Source organism: Anarhichas minor, unplaced genomic scaffold, assembly GCF_050575085.1.
Source record: "Anarhichas minor isolate MPS153535 unplaced genomic scaffold, ASM5057508v1 ptg000040l, whole genome shotgun sequence".
Taxonomy (NCBI): Eukaryota; Metazoa; Chordata; class Actinopteri; order Perciformes; family Anarhichadidae; genus Anarhichas; species Anarhichas minor.
Genome location: NW_027466486.1, coordinates 1,626,352 through 1,650,315, shown reverse-complemented (window position 1 = coordinate 1,650,315; position 23,964 = coordinate 1,626,352). Strand labels below are relative to the sequence as shown.

Genomic DNA, 23,964 nt, shown 5'->3' with positions numbered 1-23,964 from the left:
AGTGGACCTCTGACCTGAGATGGTGTCACATTCAATAGATTTAAAGCAGAGTGGGCTGTTGTCAGTATTTAAACTTCCCAGCGGAGACACCAGACTGCATCTGAACGCTAACACATGTTGCTCCACAGACACTAACAGACATTTGAACTACACACTGCACAACCAAAACGGTTTTCTTACTCTGGGAATTGCTGAGATCTTACTAAGATGCGTCTGACACCGTTGAGTAGTCAGAGTCATTATATCTGCCAAACTTGCCGGTGGGCTCTCCCCTCGGGGGGGGGGGGGGGGGGGATCTCTTTCTCAGTGAACGGCATCTTAACACTGCGACGATGTGCTTCAAACATTCAGAAGACCGTGATCACCGTTTGTCCATTTTGACAACCGCAGACATCCCAACAGGGCTGGTGACAACACCTCCTGTCCGACTCGATCTCCTCCTCTGCACTCTCAGATGTTCCCTCACCTCCTCCGTCGTTCCAAGGACACCCACCTTACAGCGGCTACATCCATTAATGGAGGCTAACCGCAGCTAGCCAAGCATGCTCTGACCTAACAATTGCATGAGGATCTATACTGAACCTGAATTTCCGTTTGAAAATAGCTCAACATTCAAGAGGGGTCTCGCTTTCAGGGATCTCTCTTCTATGACTGGTGAGATTCTTGATCTGCTTATCGTCGTGCAGCTATTAAACCTCGACTTCGTGGGGCTCAGATTCTCCTCCCTGTACAACATACACTGGTGAACAGTACTAAAAGGCTGATATGTAATTAATTATGATGAAATTTCATATATTTGTCACACTTATGTTTCACTCACAAATGTGTTTCACTAGGAAAAATTTAAAGCCAATAAGACCGACACACTGATTATGATCACTGGAATCGATCTCTTGCTCGATATCTGGCCTTTTGCCTTTATTTTTATTGTGGCATCTCTTCTTTAAAATTCATAGTATATGCTCAGTCATCACTGCACAAATGCCTTTATCGTGGAATAAGACGACTGTGAAAGGCGAGCGTGACAAAAACAGCCGAGCTAATTTTTTTTCCCAGAGGTGCATTTAGAAGATCCGAGTGGCCATGTTGTAAAAATACCAGACAAACTTTAATAATGCAGAATGCTTAAATTGAATGAAGTCAAGCATAAAGCACTCTGGAATAAAAAAATGTAATGATTAAATTCATGCATTATACACCATGTCCCTGCAGTCGTAGCCTATACAATTCCCACAAAACATACTGTGGCTCCAAATGCAATTATATTTAATTGATGCAAGGAATGAGTCTTGCCCCGTGACTAATAAACAAACTAGTGAAGAGTAATCACATTTTCAGGATCAATATCTTTGAAAGAAAGGATTAAAAGAACAAATAAAGAAATGCACCGTTAGTTGTGCTACTAATCATACTACTACTGATCATCGGGAGAACTTTATCAAATAACTAAGAGACCTTTAGACACTGCTGGGCTTTGTTAATTCATTTAGATCCAGTTCATCATCACGTCACCGTGGAGCTGGCGAGTTCTGGTCGAAAGCTCATTCAAATCTGGCCCTCGCCTTCTCAGAGGAATGTCACGCTTCGATGGCACATAGATCATTTTCCTAATTGAAAATCTCTCCGTCCAGCCCTTAATTCACAGCCTCCTCACCGTCTGTGTGCTTCGCTCGTCTTTTTTTAATCTAATTCGTCCTGCTTGCCTTATCTTTCTTCGTCTCTCTCCCTTTAGGCTTAATGTCTTTTCTCCATCATTTCTTCAGTATTGTCACACAGTCCACCGGACTAACAGTCATTTTACTGTATTATGTCATAAAGCCCAGCCTTGGTTTTAAATGATGACTATGCATTTGGATATTGGATGTGGATGATTATAATAGATGATTCATGGTGGTCTAGTAACAGCATTTCTACTCCAGAGGGGAACTAAAGGGCCATGGCAAGATGAGGAAGACGACCAGAATCCAGCAAACACAGAGATCGTGTGATGATATTAGTCAGTCGAGTAAACCAGTCCTGTGTGAATAGGGCTTCAGTAGTTTATTATTTCACTTACGGATAGGGGCAGCAGATCAGGAAATACCTCCATGTGTCTTAGGAAAGAACAAAAAAAATGTGTGGCGTCAAGGCGACACATTGTTCTAAACTTTAACCAACTACAGAACAAGACTATTAAAATGTCGGAAATTGTGGAAAAATGTCTGGTAAAATTTCCCTTAACCCAAGGTGATCTATTTATTCAAGCAGCGGCGCAACACCCAAAGATGCTCGCTGTACTTTCATATACGACAAAGAAAAATCTTCACATTTGAAAAAATTTCACAATCGACTGAAACGATCGATTTATTTCCGCAGTGGTTGGGCTTTTAATTCTGCTTCAGTGCAATTATGTGCAGAGAGATCTAAATGACCCCAGTGGTTGAGTCACTTTGTTTACTTCTGAAATTGGCCATGCATGCTCTGCTCATACTGCCGTCATACGCCACACAGAAACAGAACTAGCCCACACGGGACAATACATCTTCTAATATATTCAGTGCTGACATACAGTTACGGTATGGCATGTCATATTCTGGAATACACTATAGCCATGGCAATACATTTATTGGATCGAAATTAGTGGGGATTGAGTTTGTTAACATTTAACTTATAAAACCCTAAGGGAAGGTCACCTGCCATTTATACAGCAAAGGTCATGCTGTATAAATCAGTCCGTCCTGCAGGCCCGAGCAGATACAATACCTGTCAGAGCGCTTCCTGTCATTCCTCACACATACGAACATTCTGCATTTCTCTGCAGCTTCCCCAACAGCCATGACCAGAACACTGACATCCTCTTTTTAATGGTCTCCTTGTACAAACAGTTGATATAAAAACTACAGCCATCGGAGGTCTGCAGAGCTCGTTGATCAGACACAAAACATTTTCCGTGGTTAAAACATTACTGTCGTGGTTATCCATCGGTGTTCTAAAGTCTGGGTTTCTTATTAACTTGGAGCCCAGCTGGGCTCATTTTATTTCCTTTTCTTCCAGTCGTTCATTTTATTTTACTGAAGCAGCGGAGGGCATGAAAGGCTGGCTTATTATCGATTTGACTCGAGCCAAAAAACAGGCAAAAAATGACTCTGCAGCTCCAGCTAGCACCGACACAACTGACTGGAGCCGTCACTGCTATGAGTGAGCAGCTGTTTATATGGCACACCGTCACTGCTGCAGTAAATTATGTTCTCAGATCAAAACTAAACAGAGTCACTCTAGACGGGCTCCATTTGTAATGCACAGTTGTTATTGTTGTAAAGATGATATATGGGTCAGAAAACAAAGGCAAGTTTAAAATAAACTCCAATGCACTCTGCTGTTTTCAGAGAGAGGATACACAGGGGGAAAAAAACATGCTTCCAGGTCCCAAAAAAAGACATCAAAGATATGGCAAACGGTCAAAAACAACTCCTCTCTATGGGGCTCAGAATGAATTTCTACGGTTGTTTGAAATCTGGCAACCGTGTACGACACAGATGCCAGATTAGCCAGCGAAGCGGGAAATAACACTGTATCTCACAGTGCCCACTGTCCACTGGGAATCATTAGCTCATACGCTGAAGGTGAGTCCCATTTGTGGTCGCTCAGATGTTAATATCAAGGTTATATAGAGGGCAACTGATTTTATCATTTAACCGACCGTGATCTTCTCAGAGGGAGCCCAGATTCTGAGTCACTGTGCTGCATCTCAGATGGTTTCAGGTGGAAGCCAAGCTGCTGCTGCTAGAACAGCAGTTTGAGTGTAATTACAAATTGATGGACACAATGAAAGTCAAACCTAATCTCCATCACAGAGCTGTATGAAAAGTGTAAGAGGCCATCCACTGGAACAGTTTTCGTTAGTAGCAATGGTCCAAACACTGGCCTTTGGGAACATCTAGAGGAGAAATTAGGATCCAGTTTGATGAGCACAAAAAGGAAAATATTTGGAAAACAACTGGGATTGCTACATTATTTCCGCTTGAGTGTTTTGAGGCATACTAGTGGGTAAAAAGGTAAATAAATACCGAAACATAAGCACTACAAACACTGTTGATATCTTATCAAGTCAGTCTAGTAATACAGTTTTGAAATATAGTTTTCTTGAAGCAAATGAAATCAATTTCTTCTCTCTACAAAATACACTCGTGAAAGTTCACGAAGGCTAAAATGTTCAGGGTTTGTAAAAACTGTTAGATATACATCAAACATAAGATTTTCACATGTGAATAATGCCAATATTCTTGTTAAAGTATTGTTGTTAATGTATTTTACTTTCTTAAACAACATTGTAGTGTCTCCTTGTTATTTACATGATGTTATAATAAGGTACATAGCGGACGTAACACACAGCAAACGCCTCACAATGAGCTGCTGCATTAAAGTATCTACATACCGTAAATGATACATGAGGGTAATATTAAGTGCAGGAGGGTTACTCCGTCTTCTCCAAAGAACAAAGGCAGCCGATTAAAGAGAAAAACATTCATGGCAGAATAAAAATGTATTACGTGATACCCAGTATGTAAAACTTATATGGGGACAAGCCATAAATATGTCATTTCAGAGAGCTAATGAGATAATAGATGAACACGGTCACGTTTCTCATGTAGACTTTATTGGCCACCCTGGAGGCAATTAAGTTAGAACGTCTAATAGGCCTCAGTAGACGCTGAGTGAATAATAGATGTAGTGCTTCAGATCTGGACCTAACCTTGACAATGATATCAAGACAAGGCGATATGTATATAGTACACACTTCTGACACTCCCTAAAAGACACAAATAAATCCCCACAACTTCTGTGTAACTCAAAGAAAATGTGTATTTTTGGACAACTGAGCCTTTAAATACCAATTTGCTCTCAACAATGGTCACAAACACCTAATCACGTAATAATAATAATACTCTAATAAACATGTGCAACACCTCTTACCAGTAAACACTTTAAATAACAACTTCTTTATTATCTGTATAATAAAAAAATTAATTAAAAAGGCAATCTTTCTACTGTATGACAAAACTCACTTTAGGAAGCTATAGACGAGCAATAAAGAGCCAAGCCAAAATCCCCAAAACAGCTATCATTTACGCCACTGATTTACATCCATGGATGCACCTGTGTGGGTCTGTGCATCATGTCATCCATGCAAAATGTATGACTCTAGAGAGAAACTCAAAAAAGCTGAGAGCTAAATGTCAGCGGCTCTGACCTCTCCATTGTTTACTGCAGCGTTTCATTATGACGTTGAAGACCAACATTTTAAAGTTCAAGTCATCCAAGTTTTAACTACAGGTGACTGAGTGATAAGGATCCACAGTCAGCTGGGTAATAGATTCAGACACGTAACCACATTACAATGAAACAGAAAAGTACGTCCGAGTGATAAATACTCAAGTGGATTGCAGCCTCAAATAGATGCAGCCTGCACGCAGTCAGACACCGGCTCCCGCCAGACTTCTTCCAGGAATCACTCACATCATGCAATGCATGAGAGGAATCACAAACAATGTAGCAATGACAACTGCCCGGCATATATACACTGCACACTCCGCATATATATACACTGCACACTCCGCATATATATACACTGCACACTCCGCATATATACATATATACACTGCACACTACGCTTATTGTAGATGCGTGCTGTCAAAATCAAGCATCGGAAAAATAATTTTTTCCTGATAGTTCACTTGTGAAGTCTTACTTCTAGGTTTCCCAATTAAAATTATGACTGCAAACATTTTGTTTCTAATGATTTAAAAATTATTGTAACTAGTGTCACATTCTGTCTACAAGAATTGCATGTGGATGATGTTTACATGTGCTGTAATGTACGTAATTACGGATGAATTCTTTGACAGCTTTCAGTTCTAAATCCTAATAAATTGGTTTGCAAAATGCAAACAAATAGACAGAAATTCAATAATGTCAAAGACGTATTTTGAGTCTGTCACCTGGTCAAGTGGCTTGATTTGTTTCATGTATTTTGACCCTGTGGCCCTGTGGATAAACCCCATCCATCTGCTACACCAAGGAGATTAAAACTAATGCTAACAATTTGCCATCAATACTTGACCCAGGTTCAACCGCCACAAGCTGATGATATTCCCACATTGTTTTATCAAATGACATTATTTACTTCTCTGCATGTTGCAGCGATCCTCACTCAGCTATTGTTGACTGTCGTACAGCATGTTCTCCAAATCAAAGTGACATTTTACCAACATGGACGGGACAATGTGTTCACCTCCAAACCACACCACCATCCATAACCTTTTCACTGAACTTAAAATTGAAATGCCAACAAAAGCTCGGCATGGTTCATAACAGCGACATAATAACTATGTGACATTTAAGAAACTGTCTGCAAGATGTAAACTGTCTACTTGGATCCTAGTCAAGAAGAGTTACGCAGCAAGCTGAAAATCAAGACCGTAATGAGTCAGATCCCCCAATTATTTCTAAATGTATGGTCTTATTATTCATTAGATGCGTGACTGGAGGCACAACCACGCTCACTAGTGAATCCCCCGGACTAGAACCCACCAGAGATTCGACCAGAGATTTTTTTTTAAGCTCGTCTGCACTAATCCCAGTGAAAGCCAAACGTACACCAGCAGACACGCCAACTTGTGAGACCTACGAGTGCAAAGGTGAACCCCGGGCTTCAGTATCTCCCCCACAGCGGTCATGTCTGGCTGGATGACTATGGGAGCCTGCAGCAGAGTGAGCAGCGAGGCAGGCCAAGGTTAGTCATGAATGCAATTGGTAATGGGCCTCATGTCAGTTCTCGAGTTCTCAACCAACACCCACCGAGTCCACCCACAGGGTGTCATTGAGCTGATGACTACCCCAAATGCACTGCTCAAAAAGCGGGTAAACAGTAGTAGACGTGGTAGCTGAGAGATGCAATGCAGTTAAACATTTTGAACCAAAAAAACAAACCATATTCTTAATAGTTGATTGTGTATTTTTGGCATTATACTGTAAGTGTGTAGACGATATCAAGCACTACTGACCTAAATAGCTGCAGGATACGTAATTACTTTTCACAGAGCTTATTTAAATCCTTGTGCCTTTGCATATATAAGAGGTTGGGAAGAGGTTTGCGTGGATTTAAAGTACTTTGATAGTATTGCTTTTTGTTTTCCATTCTTGCTAATCTCAGATGAAAGTGTTTTCACAATGAAAACGGTTCATAGCGAGGTCTGGATTATCCTGTGTAACCTGCACATTGTTGTTGGAAAGACACAACGCTGTAAGTTTTCCCAATACCACAAATAAAGTTCCACACCTTCGATGTATCGAGATAGCAGCAGGAGCCTCACAAACTCTCACCAGAGATCTGACATCCTTGGAAAATTAACTGACACACTTTTCATAAATGAATGGCACTTCAATATCTGATGATGATATCATGATTTAACACAGTGAGACACACACTGCGCATTGTTTCCTGATGCTACACTGCTATGGCGATGCACCTTGTGCCATGAGCATTAAAGCATAAAAGAAGCCAGACACTTTCTCTCCATTACGTATTCTCTGTGACATATGACTGCACACACATTTACTAATGGACACAATATTTCGGACCAAAATAGGCACATAATTCCACTAGAAAAGTGCACTGAGTAGAGTGCAGATCTCTGCCAGGTGTGTCTGAGGGCATGTGGGTGGGAAAGCTGTGCAAGTACCTCAGCAGAGTAAGAGTATCTGGTTACTTGCATCTCTGACATTTCTCTTCCTCCATCCTGGATCTCACCTGCTCAGGTAACCACCAAGGTACGTCAGTACATTTATTTACTGTAAACTTGTGTTGTCACATTAAACTGCAGTTCACTGTTAAATGCTCCATGTTCCTCTGAACACAAACTCTCAGTCCTGCCGAGTGTTTAGCTCAGTTACCTGTTCGCTCTATTTGCTACGTTTGCCAAACGTACAGCCACAAACACATCACATGCGTCGCTGAGTGAAGAAGACATAAAGTTCACAATTTGCCACAACTGCAAGTCAAATACAAGCCGTGGAGGAACAACCTTAAAGCAGTTGGAACAACTAGCTTCATCATGCATGTGGCATGAATAATTTATAAAATAAATAAAATTTAAAAAAATAAAATAAAATAAAATATATATATATATATATATATATATATATATATAGTCTGATGCAACCCACATGGGGGGCTCGGGCCTCCGCAGGCTGCATTACGGCATTGCTGAAGAGATGGTGCGTAATGTGCGGAGACAGCAGCTTTAAAACACCAGTGTTTAGGGGGAGACTCTGAGCATGTGCACTGTCAACAAGAGGTCAGTGCTGCAATTTAACCGAGAGGTTAAAGCGCTCGTCCACTACAGAAAATGTAAGCTCCAATTCCTGTCCTTCCTTTTCTGTAAAAAAAAAATAATAATATAACAAAAGACTTTCAGCACATAACCAGAAAACTGGGCTAAAAGAAGACAATCCAACTGGGATTGATAAAACGGTTCCACAGGAAAATCTCTAATCAAATTGTAGTTGACTGAATCGAGCCAATTAATTCCACCCTTGCTTGAACTTCGCTGCAGTTTCAAAATGGATAACACATTTTCACACAGAAGGGTTAAATACATTTTTTTTTAATAAACATGAATTAATGGGAACAAGACCACCCTCACCAAATGAAGAAGTAACAATGGCTCCTCTGCTAGCGTAAAGAGCATGCTATGTAGACATAAGCTGTATAATATCACCGTGTTGGCAGGGGGGGGGGGGGGAATAGGGATTTACTCAAGTCATCATGTTTGATCCCACTTGTGAGTGCAAAGCAGTGTGGGTTGATTCTACGATAATACACGTCACTTAACATTTCACTAAGCCACTTGGCTTACGTTTGTAACATCCATAGCCTGTCTGGCTTTTTGGGCTTGCTGCCTGGCGAGGGATTTTAATAATTAACCGTCAACCGGCAAAAATTATTTTGACCGATTAATGCTAGACAGTTAAAAGAAATATTACAAATAAAAATAAAAAGCTGAGCAAAAGTAGCGGCTTGTCACTTAAATTACAATAGCTGATCCACCTTAAAGTGAGCCTGAGTTGTTGCTAATTTCAGGGCAAAGCCACCTACAAATTAAAGTTGAATTTAATCTGCAGGTGCCAAGAAACACAGGGGAATTTAGCTTGGGTCTTGAGGAGTTGGAGCATTTATTCACCGACAAATAAACTGTAGTGTACACATACTGCACCTACTTTGGGCTCAACTCCAACAGAATTAGGCATAGTCTGGTATTTGGCTGGTAGTGAACTATGGTGGTCTGGAATACAACCCTGTATATGGGCCAGAAATGTGTTTTCACATGTACAAATGCATATTTTGCCAATCTAGGATTAGGAGACCTTACCCGAATGAGTTCTTGGGAAGAACTTTCATGTCAAAGCTTCAGTTTTGTAAACATGCTCAATCTGATGTCATGTCTATGGTAGGTCTGTAGCTCACTGCTGTCATACCTGTAGGGCTGAAGGATCTGTCCTTGTAACGATTTATACGAATAACAAAAACAGCAAATTGCTATCACAATCTATTCCAATCAAATTCAAAGTCACCGATGTCTGCTCACATTTATATCTGAACTGAGCCATGCAAGTGACCTTTTCAGCCTTCAATATTTGAATCTTTTACATAGCATTGACAGTTGGTAAGCGCCAACGCACTGTACCGTGTCCCACTGTAAGATTAAAGTCTAAGCATAACAGCAACAGCCCTTTCACTAAGCCCTCCTAAAGAAAGACTACAATAATCAGCCAACATGAGAATGTTGGCAAAAGAGATGGACAAAACCAACCACAGCCTTCCGACCCAAACTGCAGCAGCGTCCTGTGCAGATATAAGAAGTGACGATCAATATTTCACAACAGACATTACTACTTCATATGCGTAGCCTCACAGAGTGCAACAATTTTGTTTGCCCTGATTCTCAGTTGATAACAAAAACAAACCACCTAATGGTTTCAGAAACATACTCTCACATATCTATGACTTTCCCCTGACTTCCCAGTGTTGACCTCGGGGATACGTTGTAGTAGTGTACAGTACACATCAACTACTACACTAAAGATCTCTGCTTACTGCCATCTACTTTCCCAGGAGGCACAGCCTGCTCCTCAGAAGCTTTTTTTTTTTTTTTTTTAGAGGAACAGGCATCCTCGCTGTTACTGAGGCAGGAAAAACATATCCATTATTGAAAGAGATGCCACATGTATTCAGATAAGATGTAAAAGATATGCAGCGTGGAAGCACTTGATGACACTGATGAGAAGCAAGACAAAGACCATTCAAAGCTGGCCCCAAACCTTGAATGGTGGTCCATTATGGTCAAAAGATGAGAGGTACACATCTGTCACTTTCTCAATGCACTTCTTGAACACAGACTGGCCAATAGTCATAGTTAAACTTTACCTGTGCTACGTGTAATAGTAATACTCGTCACCCAGGAAGGAGAAATAAGTTTCTAAAATGGTATGAATCTACACACCTGCACAGCTAATATTAGCAGAGTACATTAGCACATCATTAACTAGGATTAGCACTTCTTGCAATGCAAGCTACTGAAGGAATACGAAATGTATAGAGTTGCTGCTTTTCCTTTTTAATGATTGTAATGCTACGGTAAGACATACCCGGCTTTACAAGAACAGTAGCTTCATTGTCTTCTGCCTCGAACACCAGGCGATGTGGTTGTTAACTGTGATCTGTAGGCTTCAGCTTCTATCTTTAGCTTTTTATTTCTCTGCTTAATCAGTTTGACATTGTGGAAATATCCTTCAAACCCTTTTTTTAAGACCCTTCTGTCTGCTTCTCTCTGAAATAGCTTTTTCCAAAAATTAGATCATATTTATGCAGAGTGTGCAGTTAGTGACAGTGTGGGCTCCATGGTAGCACTGACGGCTTGAAGGCAGTGGAGGACGGAGTTTAACAAAGAGTCAATTCATAATGTAAAGTGCAGCGGTTCCTTGCAGCAAGTGAGGGGGAGTACACAGCTTACGTTATCATTTCACAGGTTTGAAATGTCGACTAACTTAAAACCGAGTTGGTCCGAGTGGTCCGTTTGATTTATTTAATGGTTGTGTGATCAGATGTTCCTTGTGAAAGCCGCGACTAACACAGTCAGTGATTCCTGACACTTTCTGTAAGAGCTGACTGATTGTAGTGGATATCACTTACATTTGCTACTTTCAGAATATTACTGGGTTGTTAAGGTATTTTGTAGGCTCAGGTTTCCACCATATGTCTGTACGGAGAAGTGGGTTGAATAAAAAAGGTGTAGTACAAAGTGAGCATTGCTCTACTCACATTTACAACATTTAAGGAGAAAAATACAATCTTCACAACAGAATCCGTGTAGCATCAGGAGTTAGCACAAAATGTATCAATACACAATAATGGCTGCAAAAACCAGCCATTATCTTAAGACACTTATTACGGTTGCAGATGTCTTCTTTTTTTCACGTTAAACTTTTCATTGACTTGCCGGTGACAATTATCCAGCAGCCAAAACATTTCCTACATACCTTTCACATGAGTAGAAAACTCAAAACAATCCAGTGAGACTGAAAAAAGGAGGCTGATGTGAACCAGAGGCAAAACAAACAGAACGGCACTGTAGCTGCTTCATTTAACTTGGAGCGAATACATAAATGTATACAGACAGGGGGACATCAAGCACATTAAATATTCTCGGGAAATAAAATGCAGGATAACGGGGATGGATTTAGAAATTGCGTCCTCTTAATTTCACGTGGCATTGAAGACGTATTCTATGCAAATTGATCACCAGGGATGCTTCTCAGCTTACCGTTTGTTGTGGTTGACTCTATGCAATAGTGTCAGTTGCCTTGTGATATGAAATTTATAAGGGGGGAGGGTCTAAGCTGCTGTGGAGAGAGAGAGAGGAGTGGGTGGAAAGTGGGTCATAATATCAAGACAGTATTCACTCCACTGCAGGAGTGTGACCCTTGGCTTTTCTCCTATATGAAAGCCCCCATGAAAGGTCAGGCACAATGTCGTTTTTACCATATGAAAGCTCACTTGCATGGGCAAACCCAGGTTACACTGATCCAACCGATACTACACAGCTGGATGGAGACCAGGCCACGAACCCCTGTACTGCAGACTACCAGCGAATGGAGGCAGCAGCAGACTCTGTGGGGAAGCTGACAAACACGCAAACTCACACTGTATATATATATATATATATATACACACACTGTATATATTCCCACTATCCTCTATGTTTGCAATAACAAGAGCGGCAAATAGAAGGTCAGTAAAACTGCAAAAAATGTTTCCAGAGGTGAGCATCATAAACCGCTGATCGAGTCTTGCGAAGCTCTTAAGGCTGTGGGCGCAAAGGCATCAACAGGGGACCCCCGACTACATTCAGTCTTTAGCCTTTTATTCCTCTCGATGGTCTTTTATAATTTTTTTTAAAATATATTTTATTCATTCATCACTGAATACCTATATATCCCAGCGTACAAAAGCACATGCCGAGAGCACAAACAAGCTCAACTCCGACTTCCTGACTTGGATGGATAGATGTCATGTCATGGCACAAGATGTATCAGTGGCATACATGCAAGACTAATCCCACGGCCCTCCAGGGCCAAATCACTAATGGGCTAAAACGTCAAACAGATGATTTGGAAGCCAGAGATTTACTCTCAGCCACGACAGTCAAAACACGGATCATACGGTCATATTGACCGTATCAGAAATACTCGCACAACATGTTCAGCGGCATGGGTATAAAGAAACGCAACGCTTCATAATAAACTTAATGCGTCTACTGAAAACGCATTAAATTCAATACACTTTATTTGTCCCCCGGTAGCAATTTGCAGAGGCACATACTGTAGTACGCTGCACATAATATAACATCAAAATTGAACGGAAAGTAGAGTTGTGATAGAAAATGTTGGCGCTTCTTTCCATGTTTTGGCTCAATCTTCTTCAAAGCAAATCTGAAGTCTAGGGAGCGTTGTCTCACGGCTACTGTTTTCGGAATTTAACCAGGGAACAGTTCAAGCACTAGTGCCAGTCAACCTGAGGTATGAAGTGGGCTTACAGCAGCCTGACAGACATGATTCTTTGAATGTGCAACTTCTAATGTTTTGTGTGGCGGACATGGAAAAAGAGAAATTCTAGATGAAGGAAAAAAAACCTATGAATTGACTAGATTTCAACTGTGGATTTAGTGTCCTTCCTGGAATTTCATACATCACATGCAAAGTCTCTGTCAGCGGTATTCTTCTGACAGCGAGTCACATTAAAACGTGCCATGTGAAAGCACTAATGTAACAAACGACAGGCTGCAATCCATACATGACCTATATGAAAGAAATACAGGACTAATAGATTGCATCTCTATGAAGGAATGAAACAATGCCTTTTATTGTCACATAAATGTGTTTTAATGTTTCAGGTCATGATGGATTACTCTAGTTATTCTGAGGGCATCTAGACAGTTTAGTTAGGCCTCTGTGTTGTTTTTATTAATCTTTACAAAACCTTTAGTAAGTAGAAGCATTTGCTAACAGAGTCTCTTTAGCCTGATCGTTGTACTATACAGAAATGATGAATTTGAACTTTACAATAAAAAAATAATGTAGATGAATTACATATACAGTAGATTAATGAATTAGCTTTTATAAAAATAAAAAGTTGTTTCCTGTAACAGAAATCCTTGGGTCTTAGACTGATAAGAATTACATAAATCCTTTACAATGTACCAATATATTGTATCCAATCATGCATAAATAAATAACAAAAGACTCATAACTGCATTAGAGTAATGGTGCCTCTCTCTGAAAGACAATCTACCTCTAGCAACTAAAGTTCGTCTGCTTGACTGACTGAAAATACTTGCTAGCCTCGCTGAAATGGCCCATCTTACACATGCAGTAAAAATAGCCCAGGGAGCATGTTAGACTGGAATGTGATCAAGGTCAATGTAGTGTGGCTCAAAGACCTCCGAGAGCCTGGTGGTGACACAACACTCAGAGAGAGACGGGTGAGGGCTCAAAAACACAAATCCATGCCAGGTTAAAGGCAAAGCTGCTGCTTGGAAGCATACAAAGTCTCCAAAGCAGCTTTAAGAGCATCATATGATGTTAAATCTGATAGGTGGGTCCACAAATGCATCAACAAAGGAAAACCCTCAGACTGACTTACAAGACGAACTTTAAAGATGCAAGATTTGAGAATGTGAGCATTTTGATTGCCTCTAAACGGCTTTCAACATGTAGACTGCAAGCCGGCGGTTCACAGCTAACCATACCAACAGCGCTAACTAAGTGCAAACTACGGCAAAAGTGGCGTAAACAGCTTTAAAATGTCAACATAAGAGCTGATGACAGAAGGCCGATATTCGTGAGTCTGTGGGAAACTTTATATTTAAACTCGGACAAAACAAATCAAACTGACTACACCCGAAAACTGTCATGTGTCTCAAAATGTGTTATTCTCAAATAGCAGCAGCAGTCTAAACTAAAGCATCCAGTGCTGGTGTCCTTGCTTGCTCCAATACAGATTCAAACTTCCTCAAATACAGATTCAAACTTCCTCACTCAATTCAACTGCCTCCAGCGTGCGTCTGCCACAAAACAAAACACTACCGCACAGTGATTTATATTCAGAGAGCGCCACATAGTTTCAAAGACCTACTTAGCATTGTAATACAATAGCTGAAGCAACAGAGAGGTAAAGGCTGTTTCAATAGCTGGGGGTGCTTAAGGGAAATGTTTCCACTGAATACTTTACAATCAAAGAAAAGAGAGAAAGAAAACATATTGTTGTGTCCAAACTCAGCATGGAAATGGTGTGTTGCTGGACATAAGTGGGTGATGCACTTCTGAATAAGTTCTACTTAAAGGCAACACAAGGAGAGCGAGCGAGCGAGCGACATTTGAAATGAAAATGAACTGGATAGAAGAATAAACAGAACAATGAGCTACTATCTACATCTGTCTTGAACCTCCGGTCCACTTAGACCGGACACATCTAATCTTAAATTCACAAATATAGGTCAGCGATTTATGCTCCGTTTAACATAGTGGCCTACATTATACATAGCAAAGTATTCCCTTTGTGAACTACATATACATCTATGATATCACTCAGCAGTGGTGTAAAGCACAGTGGCTCAATGTGCTGGTACAATGACAACTGTCCTTGTCCTTGTTGTGTTGAGGAGAGGAACCGACCACCGCATGAGTAATAAACCGGACAGGAACTAATGGAATCTCAAACTGTAAGTGACAAGCATGTTCATGGCATGTTGAGCTTTTGAGTGCTCTGTACAATACTTTTCAACCTGAAAACACCAACATAAGGAGTCACCAACTGACCTCATTTTCTGTTTACAAAGTGCTTTCGAGAGCAACCCCTTACACATCCAGTACATTTGTCCTGGCTTTGTTCAACAATCATGTTCAAAAGAAAATAATATGTGACTGTGGTCAATACCAGAAGGGTATACGGTCTAACAGCACCGACATCAGTGGATCGGATCAGTGAAACCGCAGTGATGATGCTTATGAGTGAAAGGTTTTGTCCTTGGACTGTGGGAAGAAACTGAAGCACCCAGAGAGAGACTGATGTAGGGACAACAACTCCACACAGAAAAGTCCCAGCTGACCTCAAACCCAGGGACGTGTTGCTGTGAGGCAACAATGCTAACTACATGTGAAGCACTGAAGGAAACAGAAGGAAAAAAGGATTTTATCAACCATTAAACAACAAAACTACATGTCATGTATTGACAGATCCTCCATAATGTTGCAGAAGTCCTTAAAGTAAAAGCATTGCTGGTGTTTTAAAACCTTTGTTCTGTTCAGTCTCCATGTTTTAGTGACAAAAGGCAGAGACAGCTGTCAGCTGCTGCAGAGCTTGTATTTTGCCCGGATCTATTCAGAGCGGCTTTTCTCCCGTCAAAAGCAGCCTGCTGGTTCTGCTTGTCCTCCGATCCTCTAGCAGAGGGACACAGGGAAACCTTCTGAACAACTAAGATTTGTCCTCCATTCTGAGGACGTTTTTCAGGCCCGGCACTGCAATGAGGCCTTCTGGGGGATTTGGAGCTCATTGTTGAGACGGCTATAAAAGGAATCCTTTCCTACAGGGTCTGTGTGTGTGATGGACAATCAAATGGATGCTTTGCTGTCAAATGAAAAGGCTGATCTGTTGATGCACGTCTAGAAAGCTTGTTAATCGTGTTGATGCGCTCTTGCTGAAGTTAACAACTGAATTCTAAATTGACATAAGGATATATATATATATATATATATATATATATATATATATATATATAAAACATCCTTTGGTATTGAATATATAAATCAGGTTTGTAAACATGAGCATCTGCTGTGCATTTTATAATACTACATTATTTGTGTTCATACAAGCTCCAACTTAATGGTTCTTCTTAATGTCTTGGGAATTTTTGTTTTTGGTCGAATTTTTCTTTTCCATATTAATGTCTATTTTATGGAAATAAACACTTTCAGTGAAACATGTGTTGTGGTGCCATTGTTTAGGTCATTTACAGCTCAACCAGCTTTTAGCAAATTACTTTTTCTCTCTCTCAAAGTCACTAATAGGTCCCGTGGGCCTCTGTGAACTTCTCATGCGTGCAGAATAGTCAGAAAAGCACATTGCTCATTGATTGCACTACCAAACCCACACTGACGCATTGTGGGATTACAGATCCAAACCACTGCGATTCCTGAACTGCAGACAGAACAGGGCCTGTGGACACAACATACTGTGGTCTGATATCGCCTAGATTAAACACAAACAAGGCTACACAAGTGTAAAAAAGAAAGAGTGACGGAATGGCAACCGGCCCTAGAGGGTAATATACAGTAGAGTGTATACTGTTGTGGAGTATTACAAGTTCCTCATTCTTCTGGCAGAGACCATTGCCAGTGTTTGCCATTATTTCTGTGTGGTATGAAAACCAGCCTTGTGGAGAGCTGTGTGTGTGCGCTTCAGTATTTGTGCGTGTGCCAACACAACTTTCAAATCAATCCTCGCTTACATCTGTGTTACACTTTATGGTATTCCTGCCGATAAAAACAGTAAAAAAATACAACAATGAATTGTGAATTATAGTACAATAACCAAATCTCAACATTGATATCCTATTCTTATCTTACCGTACTGATATTTAGTCCAGCTCGGCACAAATTTAAGCAAAAATGAATGAATGAATGAAAAAGTATGGCTGGCAGAGCCAGACTTCGCCTGAAGCTGCTGTGCGCTATTTCTGGGGAGAAAGTGGGCCGTACTGGCCTACATACCTGCATTCTGCAACTGTTCAATGGACTAAATCTAATGAACCTGAAAGGCCAAACTGCTCCAAAATGCTGTTATCACACAGAGCCAACCAGTTTCACCTGAGTGTCTGAAATCCACCCTGCGCTGACGAGCTGCCCCAAATCAAACTGATAGTCACACAGTTAACAAATTGAATAATCACGCACGTCTCCATGATCTGTACGGAGGAGGATCCACTGGGCACAATTTAATGAGCCGAAAAAGGTTGGCCTATTTCCTGCTGAAATGCAGCAGGATGACATAATACTCGAAATGTTAACCACAAAGGGCTGGAGAACCAAAGTTAAAACATAAATGATTTGTACTTTGCAGAGGCTCCATCCCTGTAACTAGCAGAGCATATGGGTAGCTGCTATCACTCCTGTCCAATCTCAATAAGTAACAGATTTCATAGGTTGGGCCCTGTGAATGAACCTAAAACCTCAGCATGACTCCAGAGCTTGGGATGCGTTCGAGTCAAAAGAACTCAATCTTTTCCAGATGAATCCAACTGTGCCAGTATCAGCTGTAACACACACACACACAAAGGTTGGAAGTGAATCACAAAGTGCCTTTGCACTTAGTAGTTTACAGCCTCTGAATCTTTCATGAAGTAGATGTGAAACTGGCCAGAAGCACAGAATACTGTTGGTACAGTGGAACTATTTTAAAGCTAATGGCACCACAGAGAGGTTAAATAAACATTTCCAATTAGACTACCTTTATTAGAACAAATGAGAATGCATCAAACACTGTCGAATGTTCCATATGGGTACAAAAAACTGAACATCAGGAAGGCATATAAAGGCAATCCAGTAAAGCAGATTCAATATCCTCTATGATCTGTTATGGGAGAAAGATCAGCACAAACTAACTGGAAGGCTGCTCCTCAGCCCACATTCATTCATTGTTGATGTGCAGAAGACACAACCAAGAGGAGTAGAAATGTGCATTAAAAGAAGTTCTCTCTTGGCTAAGCACCATTGCTAAGAATACAAACGGTGTGCCTCAGGTCTGAAAGTGTAAAGATATTCTGGGGAAGTGTCTTGACAGCGCTGCTAAGCAGGGATTCGTGCCGACAGACATTTCCCCAGTGTGCCTTGTACTGTCTGGTCCAGTATTGTCAAATCCAGAATCCATCCATCACGCCTTCCTCTGATGGTGACAGATTGTTGGAAATATGCCAAATGTGCCGCTCAGCTTTTCATCTGGCTGGTCTCAGACGAGTCGCTGAGTGTTTCATGGACTGAGTGGATTTGGTTTGAGGGAGAAGGAGGATAAATATCTTCTGCAATTACATTAACCAGCAGCCAGTGCAGTCCACACAGACGGTTGGCAGAACAGAGAAGATCTCCAGAAATAAAATGGCATGCTGTCAGTAAATGTGACATCTGTCTTCAAGGCCAACTGATCAATTGTCCCACTGACCTCTGCCTACAGAGGCCATTGTTAACTGTAAAGCATAAGGCTTGCGTTTTGCACGACCATGTTAGTCACTCTCACTCTCACACTAATCCAACGAGATACCACGCGACACACAGGTCTCACTGTCAGGAGCAATAGATATTCAGTGTGTTGCTACGCTAACAACTAACGGATAACCCGGTCCACCGGGAGTCAAGAAAGAGCAACGGCTTCTTTCTTGACTCACTTTAGCATCGTTTAAACCATCAAACAGTACGAGGAGTAATCGAGTATTACATAGAAAGGCAGAGCTACTGTACCAACTACTCAATGGACAGTGGCCTCAATAGACCAGAATGCAAAGCAGCCTCACGGCCTCAAAGGTAATGTATATTTATCTGTTACTCATGATGCCATCACTACCATGCAAACATCCAGAACCAGGGGTCTCCTAAAACTTCCTGAGAATGATGATGTTCTTGATTTTTTTGTATTTTATATGCTTAATTTCGACGCTACTGTGGATTCAACACCATATTTTGGAAGTGTGACTAGTGCTATAGTACAGGATGATGGCGGAGCCATGCTGTCTTTAAGCAAAGGTCTGAACCCACAGTTGAATGCAACAAGTTCATGTCCATTCTCTGCAAGTTGAATGGCATTCTGGGAATTATATGTAGGCCTAACACTTCGATACAACAGTTGGAATGCAGCGAATGTCATGAAATGTATTAAAGATGCGTGTACATAAACGGTAGTGAATGCTTTAATCCAAAATCACCTTACTTCTGCTATAACTTTTAATGAGCAGTGAAGATCGGAATAAACGGTTAATCGTGTTCCAATCAGCAAAAAACGTGCCAATTAAAACCTCAAATTGATTAGGGGTCCTTACATCTTTACATGAAAGAGTTGGTGAATCGTGATCAAGTGTTTTGATGTTTTGCTTCATTAAGAGAAAGTGAAATTTAACAACACTACACTGACTCTCAGTAGATCTTTGCCACAGAAACCAAAGAATCCTTGGAGTCAGCACCATCAAAGACATTTGTCACACTCTTCATCACAAACACAACAGAGTGACTGTATTAAATTCCACGAGACAGCGTGAAGAGCCAGCATTTAAGATCATCATATTGATTAAAACATTTTTTAAGGGATGTAAGTTGCCTACCTTATGGGTGTAAGGTGCTTCTCCCAGGTTGATTCCATCTTTTGCAAGTTTATCCCTTAACAGCACCTTGAGCTTCAGTTTGGGATAAGTCACAAAATCATTACAATCTGTGAATCTGGGGTTGTGGTTTCCAGGACAGGAGGCCTCGTGTATTCCTGCCGTCTGTGAGCTCAAAGTCCTGAAGTCATCTTCTCTGTTGGAGTGTGAAGAGTGGTCGCAAGTAGAGGCATCCTGGGGCTCTAAGGTAAAATAGTAGCCAGGAGCTTTGCTTTCGTCCTCATATTTGAGCTTGTGCACCGCTGTGAGCAGCCGGTGTCTGTGGTACTGAATTTGGACACCTATGGCGTCGAGGTCTGGCGCCCCAATCTGTTTACAAACTTCCAAATCATCATAGCCATTGTCAATGAAGGACTCCACGTACTGGGCCAGGTGGAGCTTGGACAGCCACTCGTGGACGAGGTTTGGACCCAGGCTCATCTTAAAATTGGTTTCAAGGAGGCCTGCCTTAGGTGCACATCATCCTCTCCATTCACACCACTACAGCACAGGGAGGCGATCCACAACTCTGGTCCATAGAACATCCAAAAGGTTCAATTCTCCAAATTAAACGCATCAACTAGTTGTGACCACTGTGAATGCATAACTGGAGACAGCAACGAGGCTGCATGTTAGAAACTCCTTTAACAATTCCAACCCCGATGAAGTTCTCTTGAGCAAAAAACAGCCGAAGACAGGTTCAGAATCTCTTGTCGACTCTAACGCTAACTTACTTTCTGTCGTCGACGGTGTCGTAAAGTTATCCGGTGAGAAAAGACTTAAATCGAGTTGACCACACTTCTGTGAAGCCCAGGCGGCGTCTCCTCAGGCTGCATGCATCCTCTTTGTCTCGTTCATCGCACCGGCTGCAGGGCAAAGACGCTCACGGGGTCCGTCAAACATTCATCCGGTGCAAAAAATTAAAGAGGTTGACGCTGACGCCAGAGCGATACAGAACTACTATGAGGAAAGTAAAAACGTGCAAAATGCTCTACACCTGTTCAGAGAGCACTAGTTGCGGCTTACTTTGCGCCCGTAGCACCGTACACAACTTCTCTGCTCCATCCGCCGGTCCAGGTTGTGTGTGAAGATGCTCAGCCTCGGCGTCAGTTCCCATGCTGTAGCTTTTACCCCGCTGCACGACGGGAGATCAAGGAGCATCACTGCCACCTGCCGGGGCTTCTGGGAAATGTAGGACTCTTGAGTAAAATCAAATAAAAATTAAAAGACGCATAAAATCAATAATTAAACCACATTAAAAAAAAAAAATTTAAACAACTCAAGGGTGAATAAATTGCGTGAGATCCTCAAGATGCCATATTTGTTCTAGCATATGTTTAAATCAAATAATGAAACATTTTACCCCTAAATTCAGCTTGAAATGAAAAAAAAATTAAGTTTGAGTTCTGTGGCTTTTAACCATTCTTACCAGTAGTTGCAAAACATAAGTGAAATACAGTGGTATTAGGAAAAAAGTAAATTAACAATGGACTGACGCCAATATGGCTTTTTAAAGCTTATGATCTAATAATGTATAGGTGCACCTTTAATGAAAAACAAGTAAAAAGAAAACACTAGAAAAATACCATAACATTACAAGATACAATACAGGATGAAGACAACACATGAATAGTATTTTTTTCTTCTTCCACAATTTGAGTTTTATCTGAAAAGAAATTGTCTGAATGTTGGAATGTGAAAAATGAAAAATTTGTGGTATAAATCCAAGAAGCACATCCGACCTCTGGAGGGACAAATAGTTTCCATATAAGAATAAGTAAAGCATTTATTTCTTTAAATGAATTCAGTGAACAAACGGTACAACAGAAAACACAAGACAAAACATGTTAAGATTGGTTTTACATTTATTTTCCATTGCACAATAATATCTATATATACTGTATCTACAGTCTAAATTGTTTGTGGCAGCAGATTAAGTCAGACATCCATGTGAAATTTATTTTAATAAAACTGTACAAAAATTGCCTACTATGAGAAAATACTGCAACTCCACAGATATTCATCCCAGAAGACAGACGGATGGATGGAAGTATGGCGACTGAGAAACCCTTGAGCTCTCCTGCACGCTGCGGTGAGCCGAGCTCCGATTTCGACAGTGCAGGGAAAGCAAGAGTTTTCATGAAGCAAACAATAACAAACGGATGTACCAATAAAATAAATATAATCTCTCACACGTACACAATTGGCATGATCAAATGAAAATGGGACACCTTCAGATGTGTGATGAGAACTTCGGTTTTGTTCAACATGGTGGTAAATACAAATGCCAGAACAGACCGACAGACAATCTCCAAGAGGGATAATACATGGTTGCTTCAAGTTTGTAAACACTTAATATCATGCATCCTTCAATGTGCAATAAGAGACCATTTAGACCATATATGTTGCAAACTGAAGCACTTTAAAGTCGAGGCCACACTTTGTAGAAAGACTCAGCGGCCCACCAAGAGGAGGTGACCCTCCTGCAGGAGCACAGTTTGAATTTGAGATGAGCATGTTCACTACAGAGCCAGAAAATGTTTATTGTCATGTATGTGTGATCGATAATTATGCACAACCATTGTTTGGACATTAATGGGAGTTATTCCATCCAAATAATTTACATTAAAGGTATTCATTTTTAATAGATTATGGAAATTAAAAGTATATATATATATATATATTTGTTTTCAAATATATAAATATATCATAGTATCATTAACCTGACATTGAAGACAAATCTGAGAGTGAAGCAATCAGCATAATTGGCAAATGACATAGATAAGCATAGATACTGTCATGTTTTGGTCCTTTCAAAAATAACAAAATGGGCCAGAGAAAAATAAACACAATAAAAACAAAACTAAATTGTTTTAAGTACACAAAAAATAGTGCAAAACCCACATAACTGCTCTTTCAGATCAGTTTCTCTGATCTGAAAGTGAAAGGTTTAATTCCAAAAAGTATTCATCCATCTTGGATAAAACATTTTTGTTGTAATTGATAACTCAACACCTTCTAAGTATACAAGATTTAATACAAAATGGATGAAAACATCTAACGTCTGCAACCATTTCCCATGAGGTCAGTGATAGTCAGATGATCTCATTTTGGAATAAAACTCTTCTAATTCACGTTGCTTGTCTTCTGAACACATGTACAGCAGTTTGGGTAATGAGTGCGTCATGCCCGTAAGAAAAAACTAAATCCAAGCTGCCCTGCCCTACACCCAGTAGACGTCTTGACTCAAGAGTGTCGCCCATAGTATCCAGACTGACTCTTACCATTTGGGAAAAATCAAGACAACTGTGTGAAATTAAGCAACTCTTTGGTGTCGGAAAAGAACATGGCCGCAAGCGTACAGTATGCCAACGTTGCCTGAACCCGCACTGTCAGATTTGTGTCCAGCTGTCCCGTTATTTACAACATTTGGCAGCAATCTGGACAAAGAATTGTCTCTGTTTTTCAAAACAAAGACCAACAGGTAATGCTCCTACAGCGACACAAATAGCAGCATATCCCGGCACCTCATGAAGAAGAAATCTAAGTACAATAGAATTCTAGTTAACCACATTGAAAAACACTGTCAAGCAAAAGCAAAAACCTCAAAAGACCTATTGTAATACACTGCATCTATGTAGTATAATAAATATTGGCGCCCATACACATATTCCTGAATATATGCATGTTCACACACACACACAGACAGACATACACATAGGTAGAGGTTAGGTTATATGCATCATGAGGCAAAGGCAGAAGAGAATCCGTTTTGAAGTGAATGGTTCAGAGAGAGATGACCAGTGTGACACTCTGGTGCTTGGTCATTTCTACTGGCAGCTCTGAACACCAAGACAGCATCACCACTTCCACGGTGCCGTAAGAGACACGTGCTTTCTTTCCCTACACATCGAGAAACGAGACCAAAATCAGCTGCGACAGAATGCCAAAAATAAATGTGAATAACCGT

General features: G+C 40.7%; 1 protein-coding gene across 1 annotated transcript; it reads right to left on the bottom strand.

Annotated features, from left to right (window-relative positions):
• Window positions 1–19,847: 19,847 nt before the first annotated feature.
• Window positions 19,848–23,827, bottom strand: LOC142968229 (sterile alpha motif domain-containing protein 5-like). The gene has a single exon (XM_076108029.1). The coding sequence runs from the start codon at window positions 20,433–20,435 to the stop codon at window positions 19,848–19,850; it is 588 nt and encodes a 195-aa protein (XP_075964144.1). The 5' UTR covers window positions 20,436–23,827.
• Between the last annotated feature and the right edge of the window lie 137 nt (window positions 23,828–23,964).